This window comes from Colletotrichum siamense (genome assembly GCF_013390195.1).
Source record: "Colletotrichum siamense strain Cg363 chromosome Unknown KSG_Cg363_contig04, whole genome shotgun sequence".
Taxonomy (NCBI): domain Eukaryota; kingdom Fungi; phylum Ascomycota; class Sordariomycetes; order Glomerellales; family Glomerellaceae; genus Colletotrichum; species Colletotrichum siamense.
This window is the reverse complement of record NW_023501017.1, coordinates 4,048,202-4,072,021: the sequence shown is the minus strand read 5'-3', so window position 1 is coordinate 4,072,021 and position 23,820 is coordinate 4,048,202. Positions and strand designations below refer to the sequence as shown.

The 23,820-nt window shown below is 53.7% G+C and overlaps 9 protein-coding genes across 9 annotated transcripts; 3 read left to right on the top strand and 6 right to left on the bottom strand.

The window, feature by feature from the left end:
• Positions 1–101: 101 nt before the first annotated feature.
• Positions 102–2,372, top strand: Neurolysin (the record flags this gene model as incomplete). Its single annotated transcript, XM_036638845.1, has 5 exons — positions 102–1,352; positions 1,400–1,418; positions 1,571–1,871; positions 1,922–2,110; positions 2,174–2,372. 5 exons carry the CDS (start codon positions 102–104, stop codon positions 2,370–2,372), a joined length of 1,959 nt encoding a protein of 652 aa, XP_036496789.1.
• Positions 2,373–3,384: 1,012 nt separating this feature from the next.
• cmkB (Calcium/calmodulin-dependent protein kinase cmkB) lies at positions 3,385–4,683 on the bottom strand (the record flags this gene model as incomplete). The annotated part of the gene is made up of 2 exons (XM_036638844.1): positions 3,385–4,455; positions 4,510–4,683. The coding sequence occupies 2 exons, from the start codon at positions 4,681–4,683 to the stop codon at positions 3,385–3,387; spliced, it is 1,245 nt and encodes a 414-aa protein (XP_036496503.1).
• Positions 4,684–6,380: 1,697 nt separating this feature from the next.
• On the bottom strand, positions 6,381–7,079 carry CGCS363_v006994 (uncharacterized protein; the record flags this gene model as incomplete). Its single annotated transcript, XM_036638843.1, has 3 exons — positions 6,381–6,465; positions 6,513–6,773; positions 6,847–7,079. 3 exons carry the CDS (start codon positions 7,077–7,079, stop codon positions 6,381–6,383), a joined length of 579 nt encoding a protein of 192 aa, XP_036496378.1.
• Positions 7,080–8,297: 1,218 nt separating this feature from the next.
• CGCS363_v006993 (putative RNA-binding protein) lies at positions 8,298–10,754 on the top strand (the record flags this gene model as incomplete). Its single annotated transcript, XM_036638842.1, has 3 exons — positions 8,298–9,312; positions 9,367–9,546; positions 9,601–10,754. The coding sequence occupies 3 exons, from the start codon at positions 8,298–8,300 to the stop codon at positions 10,752–10,754; spliced, it is 2,349 nt and encodes a 782-aa protein (XP_036496506.1).
• A 354-nt stretch (positions 10,755–11,108) lies between these two features.
• Positions 11,109–11,682, bottom strand: CGCS363_v006992 (Protein mmf1; the record flags this gene model as incomplete). The annotated part of the gene is made up of 3 exons (XM_036638841.1): positions 11,109–11,204; positions 11,260–11,412; positions 11,518–11,682. The coding sequence occupies 3 exons, from the start codon at positions 11,680–11,682 to the stop codon at positions 11,109–11,111; spliced, it is 414 nt and encodes a 137-aa protein (XP_036496504.1).
• Positions 11,683–12,315: 633 nt separating this feature from the next.
• On the bottom strand, positions 12,316–17,246 carry ANK1-4 (Ankyrin-1; the record flags this gene model as incomplete). Its single annotated transcript, XM_036638840.1, has 2 exons — positions 12,316–16,136; positions 16,190–17,246. 2 exons carry the CDS (start codon positions 17,244–17,246, stop codon positions 12,316–12,318), a joined length of 4,878 nt encoding a protein of 1,625 aa, XP_036496508.1.
• A 514-nt stretch (positions 17,247–17,760) lies between these two features.
• CGCS363_v006990 (uncharacterized protein) lies at positions 17,761–19,236 on the bottom strand (the record flags this gene model as incomplete). The annotated part of the gene is made up of 4 exons (XM_036638839.1): positions 17,761–18,785; positions 18,832–18,995; positions 19,043–19,130; positions 19,179–19,236. The coding sequence occupies 4 exons, from the start codon at positions 19,234–19,236 to the stop codon at positions 17,761–17,763; spliced, it is 1,335 nt and encodes a 444-aa protein (XP_036496507.1).
• Positions 19,237–20,241: 1,005 nt separating this feature from the next.
• On the top strand, positions 20,242–22,109 carry AIM14 (putative metalloreductase AIM14; the record flags this gene model as incomplete). The annotated part of the gene is made up of 2 exons (XM_036638838.1): positions 20,242–20,623; positions 20,737–22,109. 2 exons carry the CDS (start codon positions 20,242–20,244, stop codon positions 22,107–22,109), a joined length of 1,755 nt encoding a protein of 584 aa, XP_036496347.1.
• Positions 22,110–22,413: 304 nt separating this feature from the next.
• Positions 22,414–23,178, bottom strand: CGCS363_v006988 (Uncharacterized protein; the record flags this gene model as incomplete). Its single annotated transcript, XM_036638837.1, has 2 exons — positions 22,414–23,024; positions 23,154–23,178. 2 exons carry the CDS (start codon positions 23,176–23,178, stop codon positions 22,414–22,416), a joined length of 636 nt encoding a protein of 211 aa, XP_036496348.1.
• Positions 23,179–23,820: the final 642 nt, after the last annotated feature.

Sequence of the window (23,820 nt, the reverse complement as noted above, 5' to 3'; positions counted from 1 at the left end):
ATGTATTTCAGTAGTCATGATCAATGAACTACTGGAAGCTGTTATTACTCAATTGAACTCGTTGGTTTTCAAACACACATAGTGAACGGAAAATGCGCAGAATGGCTCAGAAACCTCCTCAACCACTTCAGCCAATGCTCTCGGCGGACGAGATTGTCCACCTGATCAAACGATTTATAGCAGAGCAATCCTCCATCCGCGATACCCTCGTAAAGACCATCTCACTCTCCGAAGCACGCTACCAGAACGTCATTGCGCCAATTCAAGCCGTCGACGATGCAATCCAGGGGGAGTCGGGTGTTTACGCCATGCTGCGCTACTCGGGCCCCGACGAGCTCACCCGTCAAGCAGTCCAAGAGGCGCAGGAGCTCTGGTCGGCAGCTGGCGGAGAGAACCTCAAGCGAAAGGACGTATACGAGCTTATCCAGGCCGTCAAAGAGAAGAATGAAGATCTGGGGTACGAGGAGCGAAAGATTTTAGAAGATATGTGGTCGCAGTTTCGGCGCGCCGGCCATGGGGCGCTTGATGAAGAGCAGATCAAGATGTATCTCAGCCGGCGGGAGAGAATTGAAGAGCTGAAGAGGGATTTTCAGAACAATCTGAGTGGGAAGGGGACGGGTTTGTGGTTTGAGAAAGATGAGTTGGAGGGTGTTTCGGCACAGGAGATGGCGAGGTGGAAGGAAGAAGACGGGAAGATCTTTGTGCCATTGGAAAGGGGGGATAATGAAGCTGTCCAGCGATACGCTAATAAACCTGAGACGAGGAAGAGAATGTTTGCTGCATACGACGTCAGGCTGGGTGAGAATGTCCCCCTTTACAAGGAGATGATCATTCTCAGGGATGAGAACGCGAGAATGTTGGGGTACAAGAACCACGCAGACTTTCGGATTCGGGAGAGAACCGCGCCGTCAACAGAGTGGGTTAACGAGTTTCTGAATAAGTTGATCAAGGATTTGTTGCCGAAAGGGAGGGGGGAGATTGAAAGGCTTGAAGCAAAGAAGAGATCCCATCTCGCCGTGGAGGAGGCGGAGATTCTGCCTTGGGATTACCAGTACTACACTCGACTGCTTGAGGAAGAAGCCAACGTCGAGCACGAGTTGATATCGGAGTATTTCCCCCTGCAGCACACCCTGTCGTCGATGCTGGGATTGTTCAACCAGTTCCTTGGACTGGATTTTGTGCCTGTACCGGAGGAAGACTTGGTTGGAAAGCTTTGGGCTGAGAACATTGAGGTCTGGAGCGTTTGGGAGGGAAGAGGGGAGAGAAAGGACGAGTTTGTGGGATATCTTTATGCTGATGTTATTTGGAGGGAGGGAAAGTATCGTGGAAACTGCAACGTCAACCTGCAATGTGTAAGCTACTTCGAGATGACATCGAAACGAATGCTAACAACTTACAGAGCTATATCAAAGGAGATGGTACTAGAGTTTATCCCGCCACAATCCTGATGTGCGCCTTCCAACCACCATCAGCAGCATCTTGCGCCCTCCTCAAACACCGACAAGTCGTCACACTATTCCACGGCACGTATCCATTCACTACACCTTGAACGCTTCCTAACACCAAACAGAACTAGGCAATGCCCTCCACGATCTGATCTGCCGAACCAAGTACACCCGCTTCCACGGCACCCGCGTGAAGCCCGACTTTGGCGAGGCCCCCAGCACCATGCTCGAGAACTGGTGCTGGATGCCGGATGAGCTGGTCAAGATGAGCCGGCATTACACCCGCGTGGACCCAGCCTATGCGGTCAAGTGGAAGGAGGACCACGATGACGCCGAGCTGCTGGCTGAGAAGATTGACGAGAAGCTTGTAGAGCGATTAGTCGAGAGCCGGAGCTTGAATCGTGCGCTGTGGTTTCTGAGGCAGATGTAAGTCGCGAATTCTGAAATCTGTGAGTGTAGGGAACTGATTGTGGTAGCCTGTTCGCCAAGTTCGACCTGGATGTCAACAACCAGAAGTCTACCGACGCAGTAAGGGAGTTGGATGAGGTCAAGCTTTACAACGACCTCAAGGAGACTCTTACTCTTACCAAAAGCCCCGAAAAGAATAGTGTTGGATACGTTCAGTCGAACCATCTCATCACCCTCTACGACGCGGGCTACTTCTCGTATCTCAGGCAAGTTACCCCTGACACTCCCCCAAGCAGCCGCAGCTGACGATGCTTCTACAGCGCCCACGCCTTCGCGGCAGACTTCTTCGAGTCCAACTTTTCCAAGGACCCGCGGGATCCCGAGGCCTGGGACCGCTACCGTCATGGGATCTTAGAGTATGGGGCCAGCAAACAGGAGATGGAATTCATGACCGAGTTCCTCGGTCGTGAGCCTGGGCCGGGTGCGCTTCTTAGGAGTCTTGGGCTGTCGACGTCCTGAAAATCTTGCCGGAAGGATGAGTGTGGCAGTTTTTTGCGTCCTTGACGAATGAGACGACATAAAAAAGTGCTATCGTACTGTCATATTGCGGTTATCGTCAGAAGATTGACTGCTTGTGTGAATCTGATGTCATATCCAGAGGGGCAACACCGAGTGAGCAGACTTATGGAGACCAAGTTTCCCCTTCGACTCAGTCAATAGAGTCCTGTCTAAGGGAGTAGCTGTATTGTGATTTGCCAACCCAAACGTATTCAACCTCGAAACATGGATGTCCAGAAGAGGGGACTAACGAGCCCACAGCATACATCCCTATTGACTTGACTCTCCTTCTCGACAGCTAGCGTGCTGAAATTGTCGGTTTCTGGGTAAACGTATTCTAAAGGTCCTCTTTGGCCTAGCTTGCCTCCACGCCGCAGTTGTCGTCTCGTGGTCTGGGGAAAGAGCATGAACGCATCCTTACGCATCCAGGCAAACAGAAAGGAATCTCGCTGAGTTACAACGACCGTTACAGCACATCCAACTACACAATCACAGTATGAGTCAGACAAGACCGAGTTTTGCATTCTTCATGTCATTATAGGGCTTTCCATCCGGGTCCTGTTGTTGATATATGCTATAGGAATCCGCCCAAACATCAAAAACGAAAAGAAATGGGGGTGCCGCGAGACGCCCACCCCTCGTCCAACGACGGAGCCAGTCCGCGGACATCAACCCAAGGTATCTTGTTTTCCTTCTCTTTACTCAACCCGCTCCATCAGGCTCTCTGAGCATGGGGCCCTGCCCAGAGAGCATCGTGAAATCGAGGGGCCGAACTCGGGGCCATTCCACCATCTTCGCGTGGCCGCCGTGCGCGGGCGCCTCGCATGTGCATGAAAGTCCGCCACGTATTCCCTATGCCGAGGTGAAGTCTTGGGCGGGTATCGAGAACTAGATACTCCCACTGAGAGCGGCCCATTTTGGCGTCCTCATCAGGGGCAATGGCTTTCACATGTAGTCCTACACCGCCTCGAGACTATCGCCGCAGTGCGGGACCGCTCCACAATCCCTTGCTTGTCTCAACGACCTTGTTCTGCTCACTGCCTGGACGCAGACTTGCGGGCACGCTGGTCTGTGTCGGTCCCGCATCTGTCATGACAACGTCGTTCTGGTTGTCCGCCTCGGGCTGGGTGCCGTAGCCCGAATCCTTGTGATTTGTGTTGCCCATGCTGATGGCACTATCGTCCTTCTTTGCGTTCGGTGGGGACTTAAGCCCACGATCGGGCTCGCGGGATTTGGCGCCATCCATAAGGTTCTGTTGGCCCTCGCGCAGCTTGTTGATTGCGCGGACTGTGTCAATGGCAGCATGCAATGTCCGGCGGGCGTTAAAGTTCTTCTTGACGGTGGGCAGCAGGTTCTGGCCCTCGCCCTCGCCGTTGAGGTAGCCCGCAACGAAGGGGTGCTGCAGAGCCTCGTGCGCCGTCATGCGCTTCTTCGGGTCGATGGTTAGACACTTGCGGATGAAGTCCTTGGCGTGCTCGGAGACGCCGCGCCAGTAGTCGAAGGGGGTGAAGCTGTAGTCGGCGTTTAGGATGGCTTGCATTTCCTCAAAATCGCTGTCGCGGTCGAAGGGGGTGTATCCACAGAGGAGGAAGTATGTGATGACGCCGAGGGCCCAGACGTCTACAGGCTTGCCGTGGCCAATCTTCTTGAAGATCTCGGGGGCCATGTAGCCAGGAGTACCGCACGTCGTCGTCAACACGTGAAACTGCTCCTCATCCATAATACGACTCAGTCCAAAGTCGGCAATCAAGAGGTCGGCGTTATCTTCTGGTGTGCGGAAAAGCAGGTTCTCGGGCTTCAAGTCTCGGTGGACGATACCGTGGTCGTGGAGGTAAGCAACTGCGGAGAGGGTGGCGCGGATGAGGTCTGCGGCGTCGGACTCGTAGTAAGAGCCTTTTCGGCAAATACGGTCGAACAGCTCACCGCCGAGGGCCAGATCGGTGACAAGGTAGAGGTTGTTCATCGTCTCGAAGTAGTCGACGAGGGTGAGAATGTTTTGGTGGCCCATGGAGACCTTTTTCAGGACTGCAATCTCGTTGCGGACCTGCAGAGCATGTTAGTCGGGTCGGACGCCTCAGAGTACAGCGAATCGGCGAACCATGTGTTCTCTGCCGGCCATCAATCGCTTGTTGATGACTTTGGCGGCATAGTAGCGACCGGTGTCGATGTGGACGCACTCCTTGACGACGGAATACGAGCCGGCACCGAGCGTCTTGCCGACCTTGTACCTGCAGGGCTGGACCTGAGGCTTGTCAGAGCCGTTCGTAGCCATTGTCGCGATTGTCTGTAGGGTATCGAGACGCAAGGTGAGGCCGCGAGGAAGCCCTGCGGTCGAGGGCTGTCGGGGATGTGGTGGGTTGAAAGGTCGGTCGGGGGTCGCGAGATCAAATTGTTGGCGGGGTAAGCGCGGTCGGCGTTGGGGTCGCCTCGACTGCAGCTAGCGGTAGTTCGGTCTTTGGGTCGTCGGTCGGTCCTTTGTTTACGGGGAGCTGCAATGCTGGGGCAGGCTTTGAGCGTTCGCTTCGAGGTTTTTCTTCAAAGGCCAAGGTCGTGGTTTGTTGGAGGTTGCAGGAAGCAAACAGCTGCTGACGGGGCGGGCAAGGCGAGAAGTTGTGTGCTCGTTCTGCTTGGGCAGTTGGGCTGATGATCGACAGTCCCCGGCAGCGGCACTGCAGTGTTGACTTCCCCTTCAGAGGGTCTCGCGGGGCTAATTCGAGCCAGGGATAATTGCGACCAGAGATAGATGAAGGGGGTGATGCGCTGTCACTATGACGCTATGTCGCAGATCAATCTGATGAGGTCTTCCAGCACGCGATGCGCAGCAGATGCAGACTCGATGGACGGAAAGTAGCAGCAAACGATGGCGAGAGTGGGAAGAAAGGCACAGCAGAAGAAGAGGAGGATTCGAGCTGAATTAGACGGCACAGGAAACAGACGAACGAGTGGATTCGTGTGTAGCACTAAAAAAATCCCGTGGGACTAGGGAGCTTAGCGGTGCCAGCTGGAGACATAAGGGACTCGGGGTCCCGCAGCTGGCCCCGGAGAGTGAGACAGGTCGCTGGTTGTCCCCAGCTGGATGCCGTTTTGGCCACTACCTTGGGGATTATCATCTCCCGACTTTCCCCCGCCAGACCTGACATGTGCCTTTTTCATACCGTCCTCCTTTCGCTCGCGTTATTCTCCTCGAGCCAACGCAACCAGAGACGCGTCCACGATGGAGGTTGAGCGGTGACAGCCGCCTGAGGGTGAAAGCGGCCCGGGCCCAACCAGGAGTCCCAGGTCACAGCGAGATATAGCACCCGACATCACTCCCGGCGCGAGCACGGGGGTCCCCACCACTGCTGCTACTGGCCCGGCATGGGTTTTGAAGCAGCCCCCAAGAACCTCTCTGCCGTCTTTCAGCCGCAGTCCCATCATTTCTGCCATAAGCAAGAACATCTTTATGTCTTTTGGTCGATATGAATGGCACGATGGTTGACGACTATCGTTGAACACTGACACTGAAGGATTCTCGGCATTCTCAGCTATCGGAGACATGGCCGTGCTTTCTACATTTACCTGGTACACACATCTTACAACTTCGTCGAGCCCCCTGTCGCATTACGCGATGGAGTTCACCTATTTGCATCAGTCAGTTCCCCAGCCCAACAGCATCAACTCATTTCCCGTGAGCCCACGGCGCAGTCCGTCTCCCTAAACATGGGAGCCACGAACCAGACTCGCAGACGGCAATCCCGATTCTGTACCTCCCCAAAACCTGAGTCAAAAGTTCAGGGTCCAAGCCTGGCCCCTCTTGCTTGCCGCCTGGCTGGCCCTTAGCTTAGCTAGGCCTGACCCCACCCGCGACGATGGGATGTTTGCGTGTCTCAGCCAACCATCGCAAGGCGAACTGAAAGTTTGGGCACGTGTCGTGACTCAGGGCGGCTGTCCTTCCAAATTCCCTAGGGGCTAGAGCCGCATAGCGGTACTCTAATCGAAAGACACCCGACGGTTCTGCTTCTTGGAGCTCAGGTGCTTCTTTTGCTTCAGCCGTCCTTCGTTGAAAGATTTGGCTCTGCGGGGATGTCAGTTGATGCGGTGAAACGTGACATGTCAGCCCACATTTCTGCGTGTTTCTTCTTCTTTTCATTGCTCGTCTCTCCTGGCACTGTTTCGCGGTATATTCTTTGTACCTCGTCGATGAGCTTTTGCTGGTTCTCATCCGAGTTGGCGGACCTTTGACGATGCTCCTGAGCCTGGAACGTCAAGGAGTCCGACCTTGCCGTGTAGTACTTGGACTCTCTGATGCCCCGATGCAGCAGTTTCGGCAGCATTGGGAGGAGGTCCTTGACGGGCCAAGCAGTGATTGCTTTGCTCTCAGTTCTGGTCGGCGTTAGTAAATGGCCCATGCCTTGTCATCAAGCCCAGCAACCCATGCACGCGTGAATAAACCTACTTGTTGACATGTTGCCCTCCAGGACCGCTTGAACGCGCGTAACTTGTTTGGCCTTGTGGTAGTTGGCTTCCGTCAAACGTCTTGTGCCATGATCTCGCCTGCTTTAGTTCTTCCGGGTCGAAAGAGTCTTCGAAGGCCTGAAACCTTGCCCGACGGATGGCATGTATGGGCCGGAAAAGAGGTCTGAAGACTGAGGGCCGTGTGGACTGGATGAGGCTGGCTATTGTCGTCATGATGTTTGCAAAGTCCAAGTTTTCATAGACACACTAAGGGCTAATTGGGCAAGCAGGCCGCTTCTATCCAATATGCTGTGTATGGCAGTGAAGAGCCGGTTGACCAATCACAGGCAAACAGAAGTGCCAAAAAGAGTGATGAATGCCGTCCTGCTGGTTTTCATTGACAATCAATGTTGGTGGAGCTTGGTGATGAGCGAGAGCTGAGCCGTGCGTTTCGTCATCTTGCACCGTACCACACACGGCCTCTCGTTCGGGAATAGTGGCATCCGCCTACCACATTCAGTTAGCGCCGTTTGTGGCTCTGAAGCGTTTTCCCGAGGTGACATTGGTCGACTCTGCAGCGCAGCCTTGTGGTTGCACTTGCAGTGGCAGACGGGAACGACCTGGTGCGCGGGAAACGGGAAAGAGCTTGGGCTGCCTGCCTGCCTCCGCTCCGCTGCCTGCCACCCACCTTACTTACCATGCCCTGCACCGATCACTGCCCGGTAGGCAGCCCAGCCCAGCCCACCTACCGACTTCTTCAGATTTTTTTCCCACGCGGCCTCGTACCTTAATTCTGCTTAACCTTTTTTCCCACCACCGCAACACCCGTTGGCTCTTTCTCCAAGCTACATACAACCTGCGGCTACCTCTTTCCGAACCTCTCGGTGCCCACGGTTCTCAAGTGTCCAACGCCAACGGTCTTCTCCCTCTACTCTACTCTACTCTACTCTACACTCATCTCCCAGCCTGACCGACAATCTATCTACCCTTTCCGCCCTGGACACTAAGCTTTTCGAAGAAATTTGGTAAATTGCCTGCCATCCTTGGGAGAGCTGCCGATAGCTCTTTTTCTTTCGTCCGCTCATCGGAGACTCCCCCGTGTCTGCAATCTCTTCTTCTATTCCCGCCTACTGCTCCCCCGCCTTCGTTTCCATTCCCCCTCTGGAAACCCCCCAAACCAATCAATCAACCGTGCTTGCCTGCCTTGCGCACATGACGACACAGCCGCGGCTCGACTAAAATCAGAGAAAACGAGGCGTCCGGTCGCCTTGTTGTCAATTCTTTTCTGACATAAAGCCCATCTTCTGATCCACTCCAACTTCCATCTCCCACCCCTCCGGACTCCCAGACTCTGAGCTTTGCCAATTCCGCCAGCCTCGTCCACCGGGCCCAGCGAGCACACAGCTGTCGAGCCGCCCATCGTCACTCCCGCACGCGACCGCCAGCAACTTGATGCCCGAGCCAGAAGCCATTCCGGAGTTCCAGGCTACTGCCGCCGACCTCTCGCCTCTTTCTCCATCCCCTCTGCACTCCGCCGCTCCCGCCGTTGTGCCTGTCCTCCAGGATACTGCTGACATCCTCGATGCAATGTCCACCCAAACTAACGCAATCGCTCAAGGCGGCCTGAACGCAGTCGCTCCCGTGTACAAGGCTGCGGCTGAAATCACAAACGGCACCACCAGCCATGACGCTGCTGCCGACGCCAACGCCAACGCCAGCGACCAGGACGACGATGACGACAGCCTCAACGCCTATGGAGAGGAAGAAGAGACGAGCGCGGACAAGGTGCAGGAGCAACAAGTGGAGCAAGATGCCGAGGATGAATACCTCAAGTACCTCGACTCTCAGGTCGAGGAAGGCGCTGAACAGGATGATGTATCAAAGGCACCAGAATCCATGCACAATTCCGCCGCGTCTGATTCCTTGACAACCCATCAAGTGGTTTCTCCGCCCGTCGCTGATCCGTCCTCGGCCCGCCCTGCCGTCGCCCAGCAATCAAGCCCATCAGCTACCGCCACCTCGCGCGATGCCCACGTCGAGGATGACCCCGCCATTGAGATCTCTCAACTGCTCACTGAGATGACCGGCCAGGCCAGCGATGCCAACGATCAAAGCCCGGCTGGCTCCGCCAATGCCTCTGCCACTGCTCAGAACCATGAAGCCCAACCCGCCTCCAGCTTGTCATCGTCCGCCGCTGCCGCCACCCTTCCTCCAAGACCTCCAATGCCCACCCAGGCATCTGTCATCTACTCCAATCAGAACCCCCATCCATCCAGTACAGCCGCTCCGTACGTAGTCGCGGGTGCACCCGGCACCACGCCCGTCCAAATGACTGCGCCGCCGTACTCCAATCACCCTGACACTAATGACCGCAAGTCGCACTATGACCAGTTCCTCGAGGTCGAGCGCTCCTACATGGCGGAGGCCAAGTGGGATAAGTTTCCAGATGGCTCACGCATCTTTATTGGTTCGCGCTCTCTCTCATCAGGCCGACCTGACGGCGCCATTGACTTCTTTTCAGGCAATCTGTCGAGCGAACGTGTCTCCAAACGCGACGTATTTGAAATCTTTTGCAAATACGGCCAGCTCGCCCAGATCTCCCTCAAGAGTGCCTATGGCTTCGTCCAGTATCACAACCTGGAGGATGCCCAAGCTGCTATGAACAACCTTCAGGGCATCGAAATCAAGGGACGCAAGATTCGTAAGTGTTTCCAGGCGGATTGGGCATGAGGCAGAGCTAACCTTTTTCCATTAGACCTTGAGTATTCGAAAGTACAAAAGAGCAAGGGCGGCAATGAGCGCAATCGTTCACCCGACCGCGGCGGCCGTGGTGGTCGGCAATCAGGCCGTCAAGACCGGCATGAGGGAGGCCACAACGACCGACGTCGGGACGACTACAGACCTGGTCGCAACGCATCTCCTCGCCGGAACGGCCACGCTAGAGGCGACAGCTACGGCAGAGATAGTCACGGCCGGGATCGCTACTACGACGACCGTTCTCGAGGCCGCTCCAGATCCCCCCAGAGCCACGGCCGCAACGACAATTACCGCTGGCGCGAGCCCAGCCCGCCCAAGGCGTATGAACGGCCCGGTGCAGAGCTTGACCTCCCTCGCCGCTACGGCAATGACGTCCCGGACGTCCAAATTCTTCTTCTCCAAGAGCTTGCCAACGAATTCGTCGCATGGGTTCAGCACCCCTTCACCGAAAAGGGCCTCAAAGTTGCGGTCATGTTCTTCAACCCCAGATTCCCTCGCGAGGCGCTCATCTCACGACTGGCTGCGGAGGGTGTCCACGGCGTCGTCGATCTCGACATGCAGGCTCACAACTATGGAAGGATTCCCTTAAGGGTTTTCAAGCAGGCCCCTGGTGGCCAAGCCATGTTCGAAGACTATGACAACATTGAGCCCAAAATCGCGGCAGAGCTCGTCCTCAGGCAAAAGGCCAGTGCAGCCCCGCCATACCAGCCTCCCCCTCAGCAGCCCTACCCGGGCTACGGTGGTCAACCTTACGGAGGCCAGCCTCCTGGCCATGCGCCCGCCTACCCTCCCCAGGGACAGCGCCTCCCGCCTCAAGCTGTTCCTCAGGCCCCAGCCGTTAACCAGGCCGACATTGCCAACATCATGAGCGGTGTCGACAACACCACTCTGCAGCAGCTGCTGGCGCATTTTGGCGCGCAAGGAGGTGCAAATGGCGGACCTGCGGCCGCGCAGATTCAGGCAATGCTTGGCGGTCTTCAAGCTGCACCTGCACCCGCGCCTCAGCCTGCTTCGTACGGCGGCCAGGCTTACGCCGTCAACGGTGCTGCAAACGGCCATGCCAACGGTCACCCTCCTTCCGCGCCCGCAGGCGGCGATCAGGCCGCGCAGGTTGAGAACATTATGGCCCAGCTGGCTAAGTACCGACGGTGAAACTGAAAAGGAGCGCATTGTGGAGTTTGACGAAGACATGATGGGTGGGGCTCTGTATGTTTAAAACAGGCGTTCGGACTACAAAGACTACGGGCGGAAAGTGATTATAGATTCAAGCAGTGCGGGGCTTTTGTAGCCCTCGGTTTACCATTAAAGTACCGCGCTCTCTTCACCTTGACTGAGAACGAGGCATATTGCGGTTTGAAAACGTGATGTGGTAGCACGAAGATGTATTTTTTTATGATTGCTACAACAGTGGCCTCAGCTCAACTCAACAAAGACAAGAAACCATCTCATAACTCATGTCAAACGTCTTTTTTCCCGCCAGGTATCTTTAGCCAATTCGCAAAATTCTTACAGCTTCTCAGCAGGCTTGTTGAGGAATGCTGTGCACTCAATCTCAACATCAGTGCCGAGGGGAAGCTGGTAGACGGCAACGCAGGTGCGGGCCTTTTTCGATGTCAGAAATGCTCACCCGGGATCGAAAATAGGGACGACAACTCACAGGCTTGGGGTCAAAGGTGAAGAACTCGTCGTACGCCTCGTTCATGGTCGCAAAGTCGGCCATCTTGGTGATGTAGACGTTGACCTTGACGGCGTTGCGGAGGCTGCTGCCGGACGCCTCGAGGACGGCGGAGAGGTTCTTGAGGGCTTGGCGCTGGGTTGGGTGTCAGCTTTGATTCACCTCAAAAAGGTTGACAGTTGCTTTCGAGATGAGGGATTATGATGAGATTGGGGGGAGATAAGACTAGATAAGACTTACAGTGCGGTCCTTGACGGTTCCCTCGGCCTGGACCATGCCGGGCTTGTCGGGCAGGATGCCAATGTTGCCGGAGCAGTAGACCATTCCGTTGTACTTGATGGCCTGGGAGAATTGGGGGAGGGGGGCCGGGGCGGCGGTGGTGAGGACCTTTTCGATTTGAGCCATTGTTGCGGTGTTTTTGGTTCGACTTTGTCGTGAGGTCAAATAAGGAATATGTCGCAAATATAACTGAGTCTTTTTGAAAAGATGGGCGAGATAGTGGTTTGTCAGATTGAGATGTTGTGAATGAGGTTGAGAGATGATAAATCAACAGCACTTCGGCGCGGGGTCGGAGGAAGAGTGGGGCATCGGCCGTGGCGGGGGCTGGGCGATAGGCCGGGCAGGGAGTGAAGGGCGTAGTTGATGGCTTCTGCTCAAAGCCTGCAACGCATACTGTTGGCTGGATCTACCTTCAGTGAATGCTTTTCAGTGTTTCAAAGGTTTGTTTACATCAATCCTATCCTTGATCTCTTGAAATGCATATAGATACAATTATATCACGACGTCTCTTCGGTGGGACAGTTGCCCGCGGAACGGAGAAAGGCGGGGCAATTCGGCCAACCGAAGCCGGCTTCTATTGTGAACGTACTGCAGACATAAAGTACTCTCAAATTTGTCAATCTCCAGAAAAGACTGGCGCATTATTCGTCATTTGTTCAATTGACTACCTGCCATAAATGCTCAGAAAGAAATAGAGATAGTCTCAGGAGCTCAATCATTGTGCCAAAGAATTTGATTGGTAGGAGTGTGTCTAGGTGTTTACTCTGGTCTAGATCGCAGAAGTTCTGCGAAGCTGTACCTTTTCATTTTAATCGCCAGCTCTACAGGGCTTAGCTCGTCTTCACCCGGTATCGTGACATCGGCGCCGGCCTCTAGAAGGAGGTGGGCAAGACGGTTCATTACACTCGTGGCCCCGTACCTGGCCACGTCGTAGATGGGTGTTCCGCCCCCTTTATACCTCTTGTTGGGATCAGCGCCGACGTATAGGAGGAAATTGACACGGGCTATATCGTCGTGGAAAGCAGCTTGGCCAAGTAAGGTCCTGATGGCCTTACTTTCGTCCAATTGCCCCTGCCTGATACATTCAAAAACTTCTTTCATCTCCCAAACTTCAAGCTTGGGAAAGCCATCACTTGCATAGAGGAATGTCAGTCCCTTGCTGTTTTCATGCATAGGATCAGCGCCAGCTTCCACCAACAGTCTCACCAGGCGGCCGCTGTGTACGTGGCTGCGCTGGATGGCAAACAGGGCAGTCTGGTCCTCATTGTCGAGGACTTTTGCATCAGCGCCCCTTTCAAGCAGTAGCTTGACGATGTCAACAGCACCAAGGCGACATGCCTCGAATAGAGGTGTTTGGCCAAGTTCGTTCCTCCCGTTAATGTGGTCAGCCCTGAGTTGAAGAAATTGCTCTACATGATTATGCAGGTCTTCTGCGTAGGACAGCGTATTGTTGCTTGAGCCAGCTTCTCGCAGACGTGCGCCTCGATTGAATAGTAATGCAGAGACTGCATAGTTATGGCTTTCGCAAGCGAGTAAAAGTGGTGTTCTTCCCTTATGATCGGTGCAGTGGATGTCTGCCCCCAATTGAACAAACTTTTTCACCGCCTTCAAGGAACCCTTCTGTGCCGCAATATGGAGAGCTGTAAGACCTCTATCGTCTGTCGAATTGATGTTCGCTCCTTTCTCGATAAGTATTGCAGAAATCTCTTCAGTGCCAAGCCGCAACGCAAGTTGAAGAGGGCTGACATCGCACCCAGATGGCTCAATGTCTGCGCCCCCCTCGAGAAGTAGTAACACAATGGGTATGTTTGCTAAAGAGATGGCGAGATGAAGTGGGGTTCTTCCCCTATACTCGTCTCCGGGAAGATCTGGATTGGCACCGTTCTCAAGTACAAGTTTCACCATAGACCTCTTGTCGGTGTTGACAGCCCAATATAAAGGTGTCTGGAAGGTCGAAGAGCCCACGTTAACGTCGGCACCGTTATCTAACAGTAGCCTTGCGCAGGAAGTTTGAGACTTCTTTATAGCTAGGCATAACGGCGAGCCTAATCCTTTGGCGACCAGGTTGACGTCGGCACCGCTCTCAATAAGAAGCTTTACCCAGTATTCGTCGGACTTCACAGCTTCATGCAGAGGTGAGCCAAATCCTTTAGAAGTAATATTGACGTCAGCACCGTTCTCAATAAGAAGCTTCAAACAGGATTCGTCGGACGCCCTCACAGCTGCAAGCAACGGTGAACCAAATCCCGGAGAGACAAGGTTGACATCGGCACCGTGCTCAATAAGAAGCTCCACACAGGATTTGCTGGAGCCCACAGCTGTATATAACGGCGAGCTGAATCTCGGAGGGATCAGGTTGACGTCAGCGCCGTTCTCGATAAGAAGCCTTGCGCAAAATTCATCAGAACTAGTCACGGCTGCATGCAACGGTGAACTGCGTTCTTTAGGGATGAAGTTGACCTGAGCTCCCTTTTCGAGGAGTAGCCTGACAGTTGTTGATTGGCCATTCCGAGCAGCTTCATACAGCACGTCATCGCTACACCTGGCTAGATCTATCTCCAAGCGAGATCTACGCCGGCATCGTCCTTTCTCAGCTACAAGAGGGTATGCTGGCGAATCCAGTTCCCGAGAGTTTCTGATCGAGAAATTTCTGGAAAGAAGAAGCTCGGCAATATCCTGGCGCTTAGTCTCAATCGCTTGAGAAAGAAGATCAACGCCCGGTTTAGATCCTTGAAAATTCGGGTCTGCTCCAGCTTCTAGCAGCAATTCCACGATGCCAGCATGTCTCCTTTCCACAGCTGTGAATAAAGGAGTTTCATTCTTCCGCACGGGGTCATTTAATTCTTCCGCTCCCATGTTACTCAGGAAACCTTTGACTATGTTTATGTGGCCCCCATTTACAGCGGCATGAAAAGGGGTCCTAAACCGTTGATTAGGCCAGCGGTGGGTTGAACGCTGATTGTTATCCCGAAGCCTGCTATCGACGAGGGATGCAAATCCGAGATCTGCAAAAATGTACAGAATATCTGTTCTGGGGGCGTAGCGGCGGACCTTGAATTGCTCAAGTAGATTATGGAGCTTGATCCAATGATCCAGAGAAGCTGAAAATTCTTGAAAGAATGGCTGCTGTGAAATTCCTAGACTTTCGGCAGTGTTGGAATGATAGAGAAGCTCTTTCGTAGCATAGTCCAGGAAGGGTAATTTCCCAGTCACTTTTGTCCTGAGAGTCTTTGCGGACTTCTTATCTTCTTGGAGGAAATCTTGTTCGGGTTGCACGTATGCAGAAATGTCGATCTTTGTGTAGCGATGGCAATAAGTTTTGAGACAATCATGGCTTCTTCCCTTGGGGTTGTCTCCGAGCTCAGGCCAAAGTGAAGCAAGCCCGTCGTCTTTGAGAAGGAAATCTCGTACCGATTCGTGGATGAATTGAACAGTTGCATTGCTGGATTTCGTCATTTCGGCCAACCCCTTGGAGGAACTGACCATAAAATGGTTCATGGATTGTTTCGTGATCTGGTCAGGGTCCCATTCAGTGAGACTGTCCGGCTCTAAGCCAGCCACTAACGCGAAGTAGTACTCCTCGAGTCGTAGGGGCCTCTTGGAAAAGAGTATCCATTGAATAGAGAGTAGTAAATCATCCATGTTTTCGTTATCCCTAGTCAGGATATCCCTGAACAGATCGCTTAACCTTGGGGGTATTTCCTGCAATCTGCTCTTTACTGCAAACATACGACCTCGTTGAAACTCTCTATTGAGGATGTCAATAACGAGAACAACCCACATGAAAACCCCAGAAGCTTTCCGAAGAATCTCCTGAGTAAGCTCATCAGCCTGCTTCCGTGCGACAGTTTTCAATTTGCTTCGTATGTATCTTTCGAGATCAGCTTCGTGTCCTTGTTGATCCTCTAAAGTTAACCGTATACCGTACTGGACGTCTATGTAGGGGTAATGCCGACTGGAGAAGCAGACACAGAATCTGGTGTTGTTTTGAATTGCGTTCTGTCCCAAATCTTCAAAAAAGTCCAGCATCTGCCTGATTTCAATCTCATCGCACTCGTCGAGAGCATCAATGAAGCAGGTTACTTGTCTTCGGCCAAGTTTCGCAACTGCCCTCGAAAAAAGGTCTCTGAGTTCAGAAAGTTTCCAAGTGCGCGAGCTGCTAAGACATGAAACTCTGAGGTTTGCAATATCTAGTACCTCCTGTAGCTCAGGTATCTTTCCGAGCAGCTGAAGTAAAAGAGACCTGTGCATTCCTTCGGTCGACTTTTCAAGGGGACCTCCCCTGGCGTTGAAGAAGAAGGATATGACTGCTGCATTGTTTGCTGTCTTTCTCCCGGCCCGAGAAAGGGCGTATTTCATAATGGTCGATTTGCCTGCGCCGGGTTTTCCTCGAATCCAGAGAATGCCATGGTGATCGTTGAACTCGTTGGCGCTCAACCAACGAATGTAGTCCGGATGGTTCAGTAGCCATTGACATGTTTTGCTGTGTGCGGTCTTGATGGTTGAATGCCGGCTATCAATTTCCTCAAATGTTAGGGAGTCAAGTAAACGAGTTCGATGATCTGACGACACAAGCTCGCCTACATGGAAGTTAGGGTCTAGACTGAAATGATGGAGGTGAATAAGCACTGACGGGAGGGTTGCATATCGACGTCAGTTATTGGATTTTGGTGGACTTGTCCCGGCAAAATGACAGAAAGGAGCTCCTTCGTGTAGGCTGCTGCAGTCGCCGCGGCGTACTCTTGCCATTGCTTAGCCTTGTGTGAGTCTGAGTAATCGCAGATTCCCCTGACGACCAGACACGGAAAGCTGTCCATCAGGCCGGCGGCCTCCATTTCGAAACAGAGAACATCGAGCTCATGCGCAAGATGATGCCGCGTCTGCCCATGTTTCATAACCTGATTCGCGGATGCAACGATGCCGTAGTGAATCCATGGGGAGTTATTTGATCTCGGGCGTCTTCTCACTAGCTGCGACAAATCGCAGTCGTCACAGCTGTCCCCAACATGCTCGTAAGTGGCTTCATACAGTCGATCTTGTCCAGCTCCGCGATATGTGTACGCGTCCATCGATGGGTTCCGCTCTCTCATCCCTGCGAGATAGTCTGATATTCGACTAGGACGCAGTTGATGGTCGGCTCGCAGCTTGGCGACTGCGGCAAGAAGGTCTTGTGGAGGCTTGTTTAGTGCCCCTGAGAGTTGGAAACGACCTGCCTGAACAGTTTTCCCAAAGTCGTACTGAATGACTCCAGGAGATGCCGCAGTTGGATTGCTTACCACCACATCGCCGAGTCGGATGTCAACTTTGTCAGGTACACCGCCACCGATGCCGACCATGAGTCGAATCTTGATAGAGGGAAAGCTCCAACGCATGTTGTTAGCCACCAATGCTGCACTGGTGATACCGTATTGCCCTGATGGTAAGCATGCAATAACAATGTTATGATTTCCAATGTTCCCAAAGGCATAAACGTTGCTGTCATTCGGGTTCATCGGTAGAGGCTGATGAATATCGTCAAGCATAGCTTGCGCAGCGGCCATCTCAATTGGGAGAGCCGCGACCCAGCCGACAGTATACGCATCATGCGACAGCGTTCTCAGGACACGCGCTGAGAAAAGCATAGGTCCATGATCGGTGTCGTTCAATCTAGCTCTCTTGTTTGACGTAGAAGCTGTCTCATCATACGTCATGGCGACCTCCCACGTTCGCCGCCCTTGATGGGAGGATGCCGCGTTGGCAAGACGGGAACCGAGTTTGTTGACATCGTTATGGCTATTGCATGCCGCCATCTTTCGAAAGGCCGGCCGCAAGCCGAAGGAGCCTGATGTAGCCTTGTCTCCTCGACGGACTGTCGACGATAGACATGCTCAATACGATATCTGTGACGCGATGTCCAGTGCAACGATAGGTACTGGAAGGAACGGTGACGTTGTAAAGCTGTTGTTCAGGCAGTTTTCAACTGTAGACGGGCTAGGTGGCAGTGGTAGCTCAGACAGACGACAACCAAGATGAGGCGGTGATTTTGCGAGAACGCCGCAGTAAGGCCTCGGGTATGTACGCTCGATTTGCGCCTGCTGCACACTTCTCCACTAACGTGACCAATGGAGCGCTTACTGCGCTGTCTTGCATCGAAGTGTCTGCCATGTATACTGTGATTGGAGCTGAACTGTCTCGGGTATGCAGGGTTTGCGGCGCAGCACGTATCTATACTACGGATTTTCCTCTTTCTTGCCCAATAGATAATGATTTGTGTAGACTCAGCGTTCGCATTCTGGGCCTTTTTCCTCCATCATCTCCTGGCTGATTCTTCTGAAAACGCATGTCGCCAAATAACGTCGGTGGGAATATCTTCTGCCAGTGGTACCACATCAACGCCGTTACAACGGTTACTGGAATGGCGACAACCCAGTACACCCAAAATTTGTCAGACATGAGCCACTCGCCTGAGCCAGAGTCAAACTCGAAGAAAGTAGTGCTGAAGACGGCAGAGACGAAAGTGGCTGGAAGGAAAAGTAGGGTAAGAAAGGCGACCGTCTTCATCGCCTCGCTGTCTCGTTGTGCCGCGCGGCCGATATCGACCGAGACTCCAGAATCGAATTGAGCGACCATATTGAATGCAAGCGCAATCTCGTTGAGAAGACGTGCCTTGTTCGAGGCGGACCTCTCTTGCAGGCTGCCCAGCATATCCTCGAAGAATAGCAGGCGACTGTTGGCGTGGTTCCAGGCCCTCTTCCAGGCAGCATCAGGCTGCGCCCCGCTCCAGTCTGCCTTAATGGTCCCGTGTTGCACCAGAATCTGCCTGGCAGCCTTCACAGCTAATTCTAATGTCTCGGAAACATGAATGGCATGCCGGGCAGTCTCGTGCAAATGCCGGTAGTCGGGGGCCGGTTTTGGCTTTGCCGGGCCGTCCCTCTCCTTTTCTGTGTTCCTCACGGTATCGCGCACCGACCAGACGGCGGCATCTTGCAGAGTGACGACTTTCTCCAAGATGCGAGTATATACCCAGTATGGAGTTATGTAGCTGTGTTCATCTGGGATCACGAATAAAGGATCCGGCTCGCCAACCGGCACTCGCTCAACGCAGCTTGCCGTGGGCGGATGAAGGTCGAAAACGATGAGAATTGTTTGTTGTGTTTTTGCGATCCATCGCGTGAAGATATTCAGCTTGAACCATTCGTACCCTGGATGGTATTTGTTTGTCAATTTGATGGGAAATCGTGCCCATGTATCTGATATATATTAGCTTCTTCAAACGGTGGCGGCCTGGCAACGTACTCAACCCGGTCTCCTCGCCCTCATCGTCAACCGTCACCTCGTGGCCAAAGTAGGCGTTGGCACCTTTGCAATACCCTTTCCACCATAGATCTGGTATCTCAAATACGGAAGAAAACTGCTTGCGGCAGTTTTGACATTGGCGAATTTTAAGGGCTTGGGCCTCACTGGATGAGCGTTAGCAGAGAGAATCGTGGATGATCACCGCACGCACATGATGCAAACATCAAAGTCAGCCGTTGGCAGTATTTGGCCTTCCTGTGATGATTCACATCTGAATTCTGTCCAGTTTTCCCCGGTTCCTGTTAGTTTGGTTAGCTTGACACGATCAGAGATCGATGGATGCGTACCTTTTTTCCAGCAGGAGAACTTGAGCTCATGGCAATTTGCGCAGGTCTTATTATCCATGGTAACGAATTTCAGGACGAGGAAGATGACTTGAAAGTGTTGAACCCGGGAAACGACAAGACGAGAACAACGATATGTAAATCATCTTGAAGATCAGGCTTTAGTGAGGGGACGGCAAGTCCGCCCCATGGTGCTGCATGACCAGGCCGCAGTTAGTGGACCAGGGCGACAAACGCCAATCACGTTGGGTGACGCTGTCGCAGTGGTTGACTGTGTCGTTTGCCTTATCGCCCGAGAGTGACCCGTGACATCGTCGCACAAGAAACGATGCTCGTGTTTCCATTTTGATCGTCGATGAGTCTTTCGAGATGCAGTCGTAGTCGTTAATTACGAAGGCTGGGCTCTGTAAGGAGGCTTAAATCGGGGAAACGGACGAGAGAAGATAGGGAATATGAGACCACGAGACCACACAGGTGAGTCGCGACGCAAATCTCAATCAAATTGGCAGGCGGCACATGCAGCATCAAGACATTGTCGTCTGCAGAGAAGAAATAAAGTGGAAGAATGACGGTCGGTGCCCAGAGGAGGGTCCCTCCATCTCGACTCCAACGCAGGGTTCTCGCGGGATGCTTGGGGCAGCCTCCACTACGAAACGGGGTCGATGGGGGGATAGCTCAGGGGTCAGGCCGCTAGTCTCGATCTCATGGACCAATCAGAGATCCCTGTTTTCAAGCAGGCAATCACGGCTGGTTGACGCGAGCGCTGAAGGGCGCGCCTCCGGGAAGCTTGTGCCGCTGGGACCTGAGCAAAAGAAGCCAGCTGGAAGGAACCGGCGTTCGTACCTGTGTATGATCCTCGTACCCCCGCGCCGTGGATACGTGGAATGTGAACCTTCGCAACTCCAATCCTTTGATTAACAATCCGCTTCGGTCCGAGCTTGCGGATAACCTCCATTCTTTTAAAGACCAATCTCCATGTCACCCATGCGGTTCTGAGCAGCAATCCCGGCTTGATCTTTTTATCCATCTTCCCCATCGTCGTCCGTGAGATCCGCCGAGATCGACCATGGGTTGGCCGTACAAATTTCTCGACCTATCCCGCGAGGAGGTCCAGTTGAGACGGCAGACCTTGGACCGGTACGGCACGTATGCCCAGTTCTCGGCTTTGACGCCCATCATCCTGGCTCTTCTCCTTCGTTTGTTCGTCTATCTCAAACAGCGGGTACAAGCGAGCGCCGCCTACGATGCAGTTCCGGACTCTCCAGACCTGAAAGCCAGGAGGCAAAGCTGGGTTGGCAATCTGGATGCGAATGTGAGGAAAGTGAAGTGGTGGCTGAACGATGATGTCTACTTTATGGGACAGCATTGGGGTCAGAAGGACCAATGGGTCTTTGGTGTGGCTTGGTTCGCTTGGCTGCTTGTTCTGTCTACCTTGGAGACTGGTGAGGGTAAGTGGCAATCCTTTTCATTCGTCAATGAGAGACTCACTTGGTTTGGAGAAGTTGGTTGATGATGATTTGGTCAATTTGCCATAACAATTGGACGTACTGACGCCTCACAGACTATCTCCACATCACGAAACGCTTCGGTATCGTTGCCGTGTCACAGATTCCATTCCAGTATCTGCTGGCCTTGAAGAGCTTCAGTCCCATCGCCAAAGTCTTTCGCACTTCCCACGAGGAGCTGAACAAATGGCATCGAGTATTGTCTCGAGTGACATTGTCACTTCTCGTCCTCCACGCTCTCTTTTACCTCAACTTCTTTGTCGCCAAGGGTATCGTGACAAGCCGTCTGTTCGCCCCCGTCGTCTTTGCCGGTGTCGTCGCCTTTGCAGCCATGAACATGATGACTTCGACCGCCACTGTCGCTATTCGCAAGTACTCCTACCGAATCTTCTTCATCACTCATTTAATTGGGGCATTTGCTATCCCGCCATTGGTTTTCTTCCACGCCAAGTCCTCTCGGCTGTTCATGGCCAAAGCCATCATCGTGTTCCTCATTGACCTCGTTGTACGCCGTCTGCGCACCGTCATGGCCTTTTCCAAGCTAGAGACCATCCCTGGGACCAACCTGATCAAGATCTCAGCTTCAATCCCTCAGTTCAAGGTCAACGCTTTCCGCAGTCGGCCGGGGTCCCACATCTATCTCAGCATCCCCGCCGCCGCGAGACCTGGTGGCGGTCACTCGTCTTCGGAAGCTCTGCTTTACGAGTTCCTCTTCAACCCCTTTACCGTGGCTTCTGTTGACGAGGAGACCGGTGACTTGACCCTCGTTGCTCGCCAACTTAACGGCCCGTTGACCCAGCACCTTGGCTACTTTGCAAACGCGGGAGGCGGCAGCGACGGGAAGATCCCGCTCTGCATTGAGGGCCCCTATGGCGCGGCATCTATCCATTTCGACAAACTCATCGGCTCGACCGTCGATCGTGTTTTGTTGGTGGCTGGCGGCGTGGGAGCCACCTTTACCGTGCCCATTTACCAGGCCATCCTCCAGGATAACCCGAGTGCCAAGGTCGAGATGGTCTGGGCCGTCCGGGGAGCCGGTGACGCAACTTGGGCCATGACCACCGACAAGTCGCCCAAGAGCTTGCTTGAGGATAGCAACGTCCAGATTTTCTTGACGGGCGACTCCCTCAACTCCGCTACCACGGGCCCCATGGCTGGTGTACCCGCCGAGACCAACGCAGACGGCGAGATGGAGATGAACCCCATGTACCGTGACCGCACGCGAAATCTCTTTACAGCGGACCACAACCGCAAGCGCCCCAACCTGAGGAATATTGTCGACGACTTCTTCAGGCAAGGTGCGGAGGAGAGGGTGGCCGTGCTCGTGTGCGGGCCCACGGAGATGGGCAGGGAGATGCGGGAATATGTCGGAGCATGGGTCATGAGGGGCCGCGAAGTGGTGTGGCACAATGAGGCCTTTGGATGGTGACCTGCATGTTTGTGCTTTTTCTGCGGGCTGAAGATTTGGACAGTTTCACATATACATTGGAACTCCGGGGCTGGCGTATACATAATTTGGACTGCTTAGATATAAAAGTAACACTTGTTTACACTTTTCGAATTGTACAATCAACATTAAAGTCAAGGCACATATTTCAAGAAGCACCATCAGAAACCTTGGCAATTTTTCTCTATGACGAAACACGCTACTAGGATGAAGCCTTCCGAACGCCAGATCGTAACTCCGTGGTCATCCATCATACATCAGTCTCCCTGTTCTCGTGGAGTATGCACTATTCAGCCCGCTTCTTGGACTCGCCAATGTCTCCAGAGTCAATGTCCTTGCCCTTGACTCCGCCAATGTCACCGTCGGCATCGTCTTCGTCCCAATCGTCCACCTGATTCTCGTCCCAATTGTCCACCTCTTGTTCAAGCGTCCGTCCGCTGCTGCCACCTACGTCGCCGCCGTCCCTCGCACCACTCGACTCGATGACGCCCGTCTCGTGGCCCTCGCCGAGCTCGACGTCCTCGTCATCCTCTCCCGGGACAGGTGCGTACGTCTTGGTGCGGCGTTTACGTTCGAGCATACGCTTGTGATACCATGAGCATAGCCCTATGCTCGCCAGGGAGCCCACAACGTTGGCAACAATATCGTAAAAGTCGAACTCGCGGCCGTTGGGGAGGAAGCCCTGCAGGAACTCGGAGCCGACTCCGAGGACGAACGTGCAGACGGTCAAGGTGAGGTTGAGAGTACGGCGGCGGTTGGTATCGAGGATCCAGTAGAAGACGAGCGTCAGGAGGAAGAATGTTGCAAAGTGCAGGACCTTGTCGTTTACATATTGGCCCAGCTGGAGGGAGGTAAGGCCTGCGTAGCCAGCGACGAGGAGGAGGGCGAAGAAGACGCCTGCAGCAGACCAGTGTTAGCTAAGAATATCCCTGGCAGACATGGGGAGCTCGATTCGGATCTGCGAGACGGATGGATCCCACCCAGATGGAGGGCTAGATCCAGGGCCAGCTGAAGCTTTTGACGCACCTGCAAAGGGCAAGCGTATCCGCATTTCGAAGGGTCCTGCGGCTCTTGCAGGGTGTGGTTTGATTGGATGGGATGCAGTGTATGTAGCTCGGTTCGTGGTCGAAGTGAGCGTTGTGCGTGGGTTGACTCGGTAAGGGTAGCAGTAGCTTAGCTACTAGGTGTCATGATGGGACGGGATGGTCGAAGTGGTTGCTCAAGGCGAGAGAGAGAGCACGGCAAGACAGTGCAGGTAAGTAATGAGGAAAGGGTATTCGTAATGGGGTTCGTCACAGACGAGGGTGTGAGGTGTGTCCAGCTGGCCGGAGCTTCCAGACGACTGGATCGGGAGGGAGAGAGCTTTTGCTGGGCTGCCAGGTATTGGATTGGATTGGATTGCTGCGGGAACAAGCACCACCTCCATCCACTGGCATCGGGCAGAACTCAGCCCACTGACGAAAGAAGATGTGCACCGCACCACAAGCTGGTGGCGGGCGGGACCTGCTGGACGCCCCAGGCTGCGAGGGACGAGGACAGGGGTATGCCCCCGAGGTTTTTTTTTTGGGGTCGGTACTAGGTGGCCCGGGCGGGTTATCCCGTGGGCCGTGGAGGGCATGGAGAGAAGCGCGAGTCGCGATGTCTCGTCTGGGAGGACGCGTGGTGGCCTCTTTTGATATGGCGGATGGTTAAA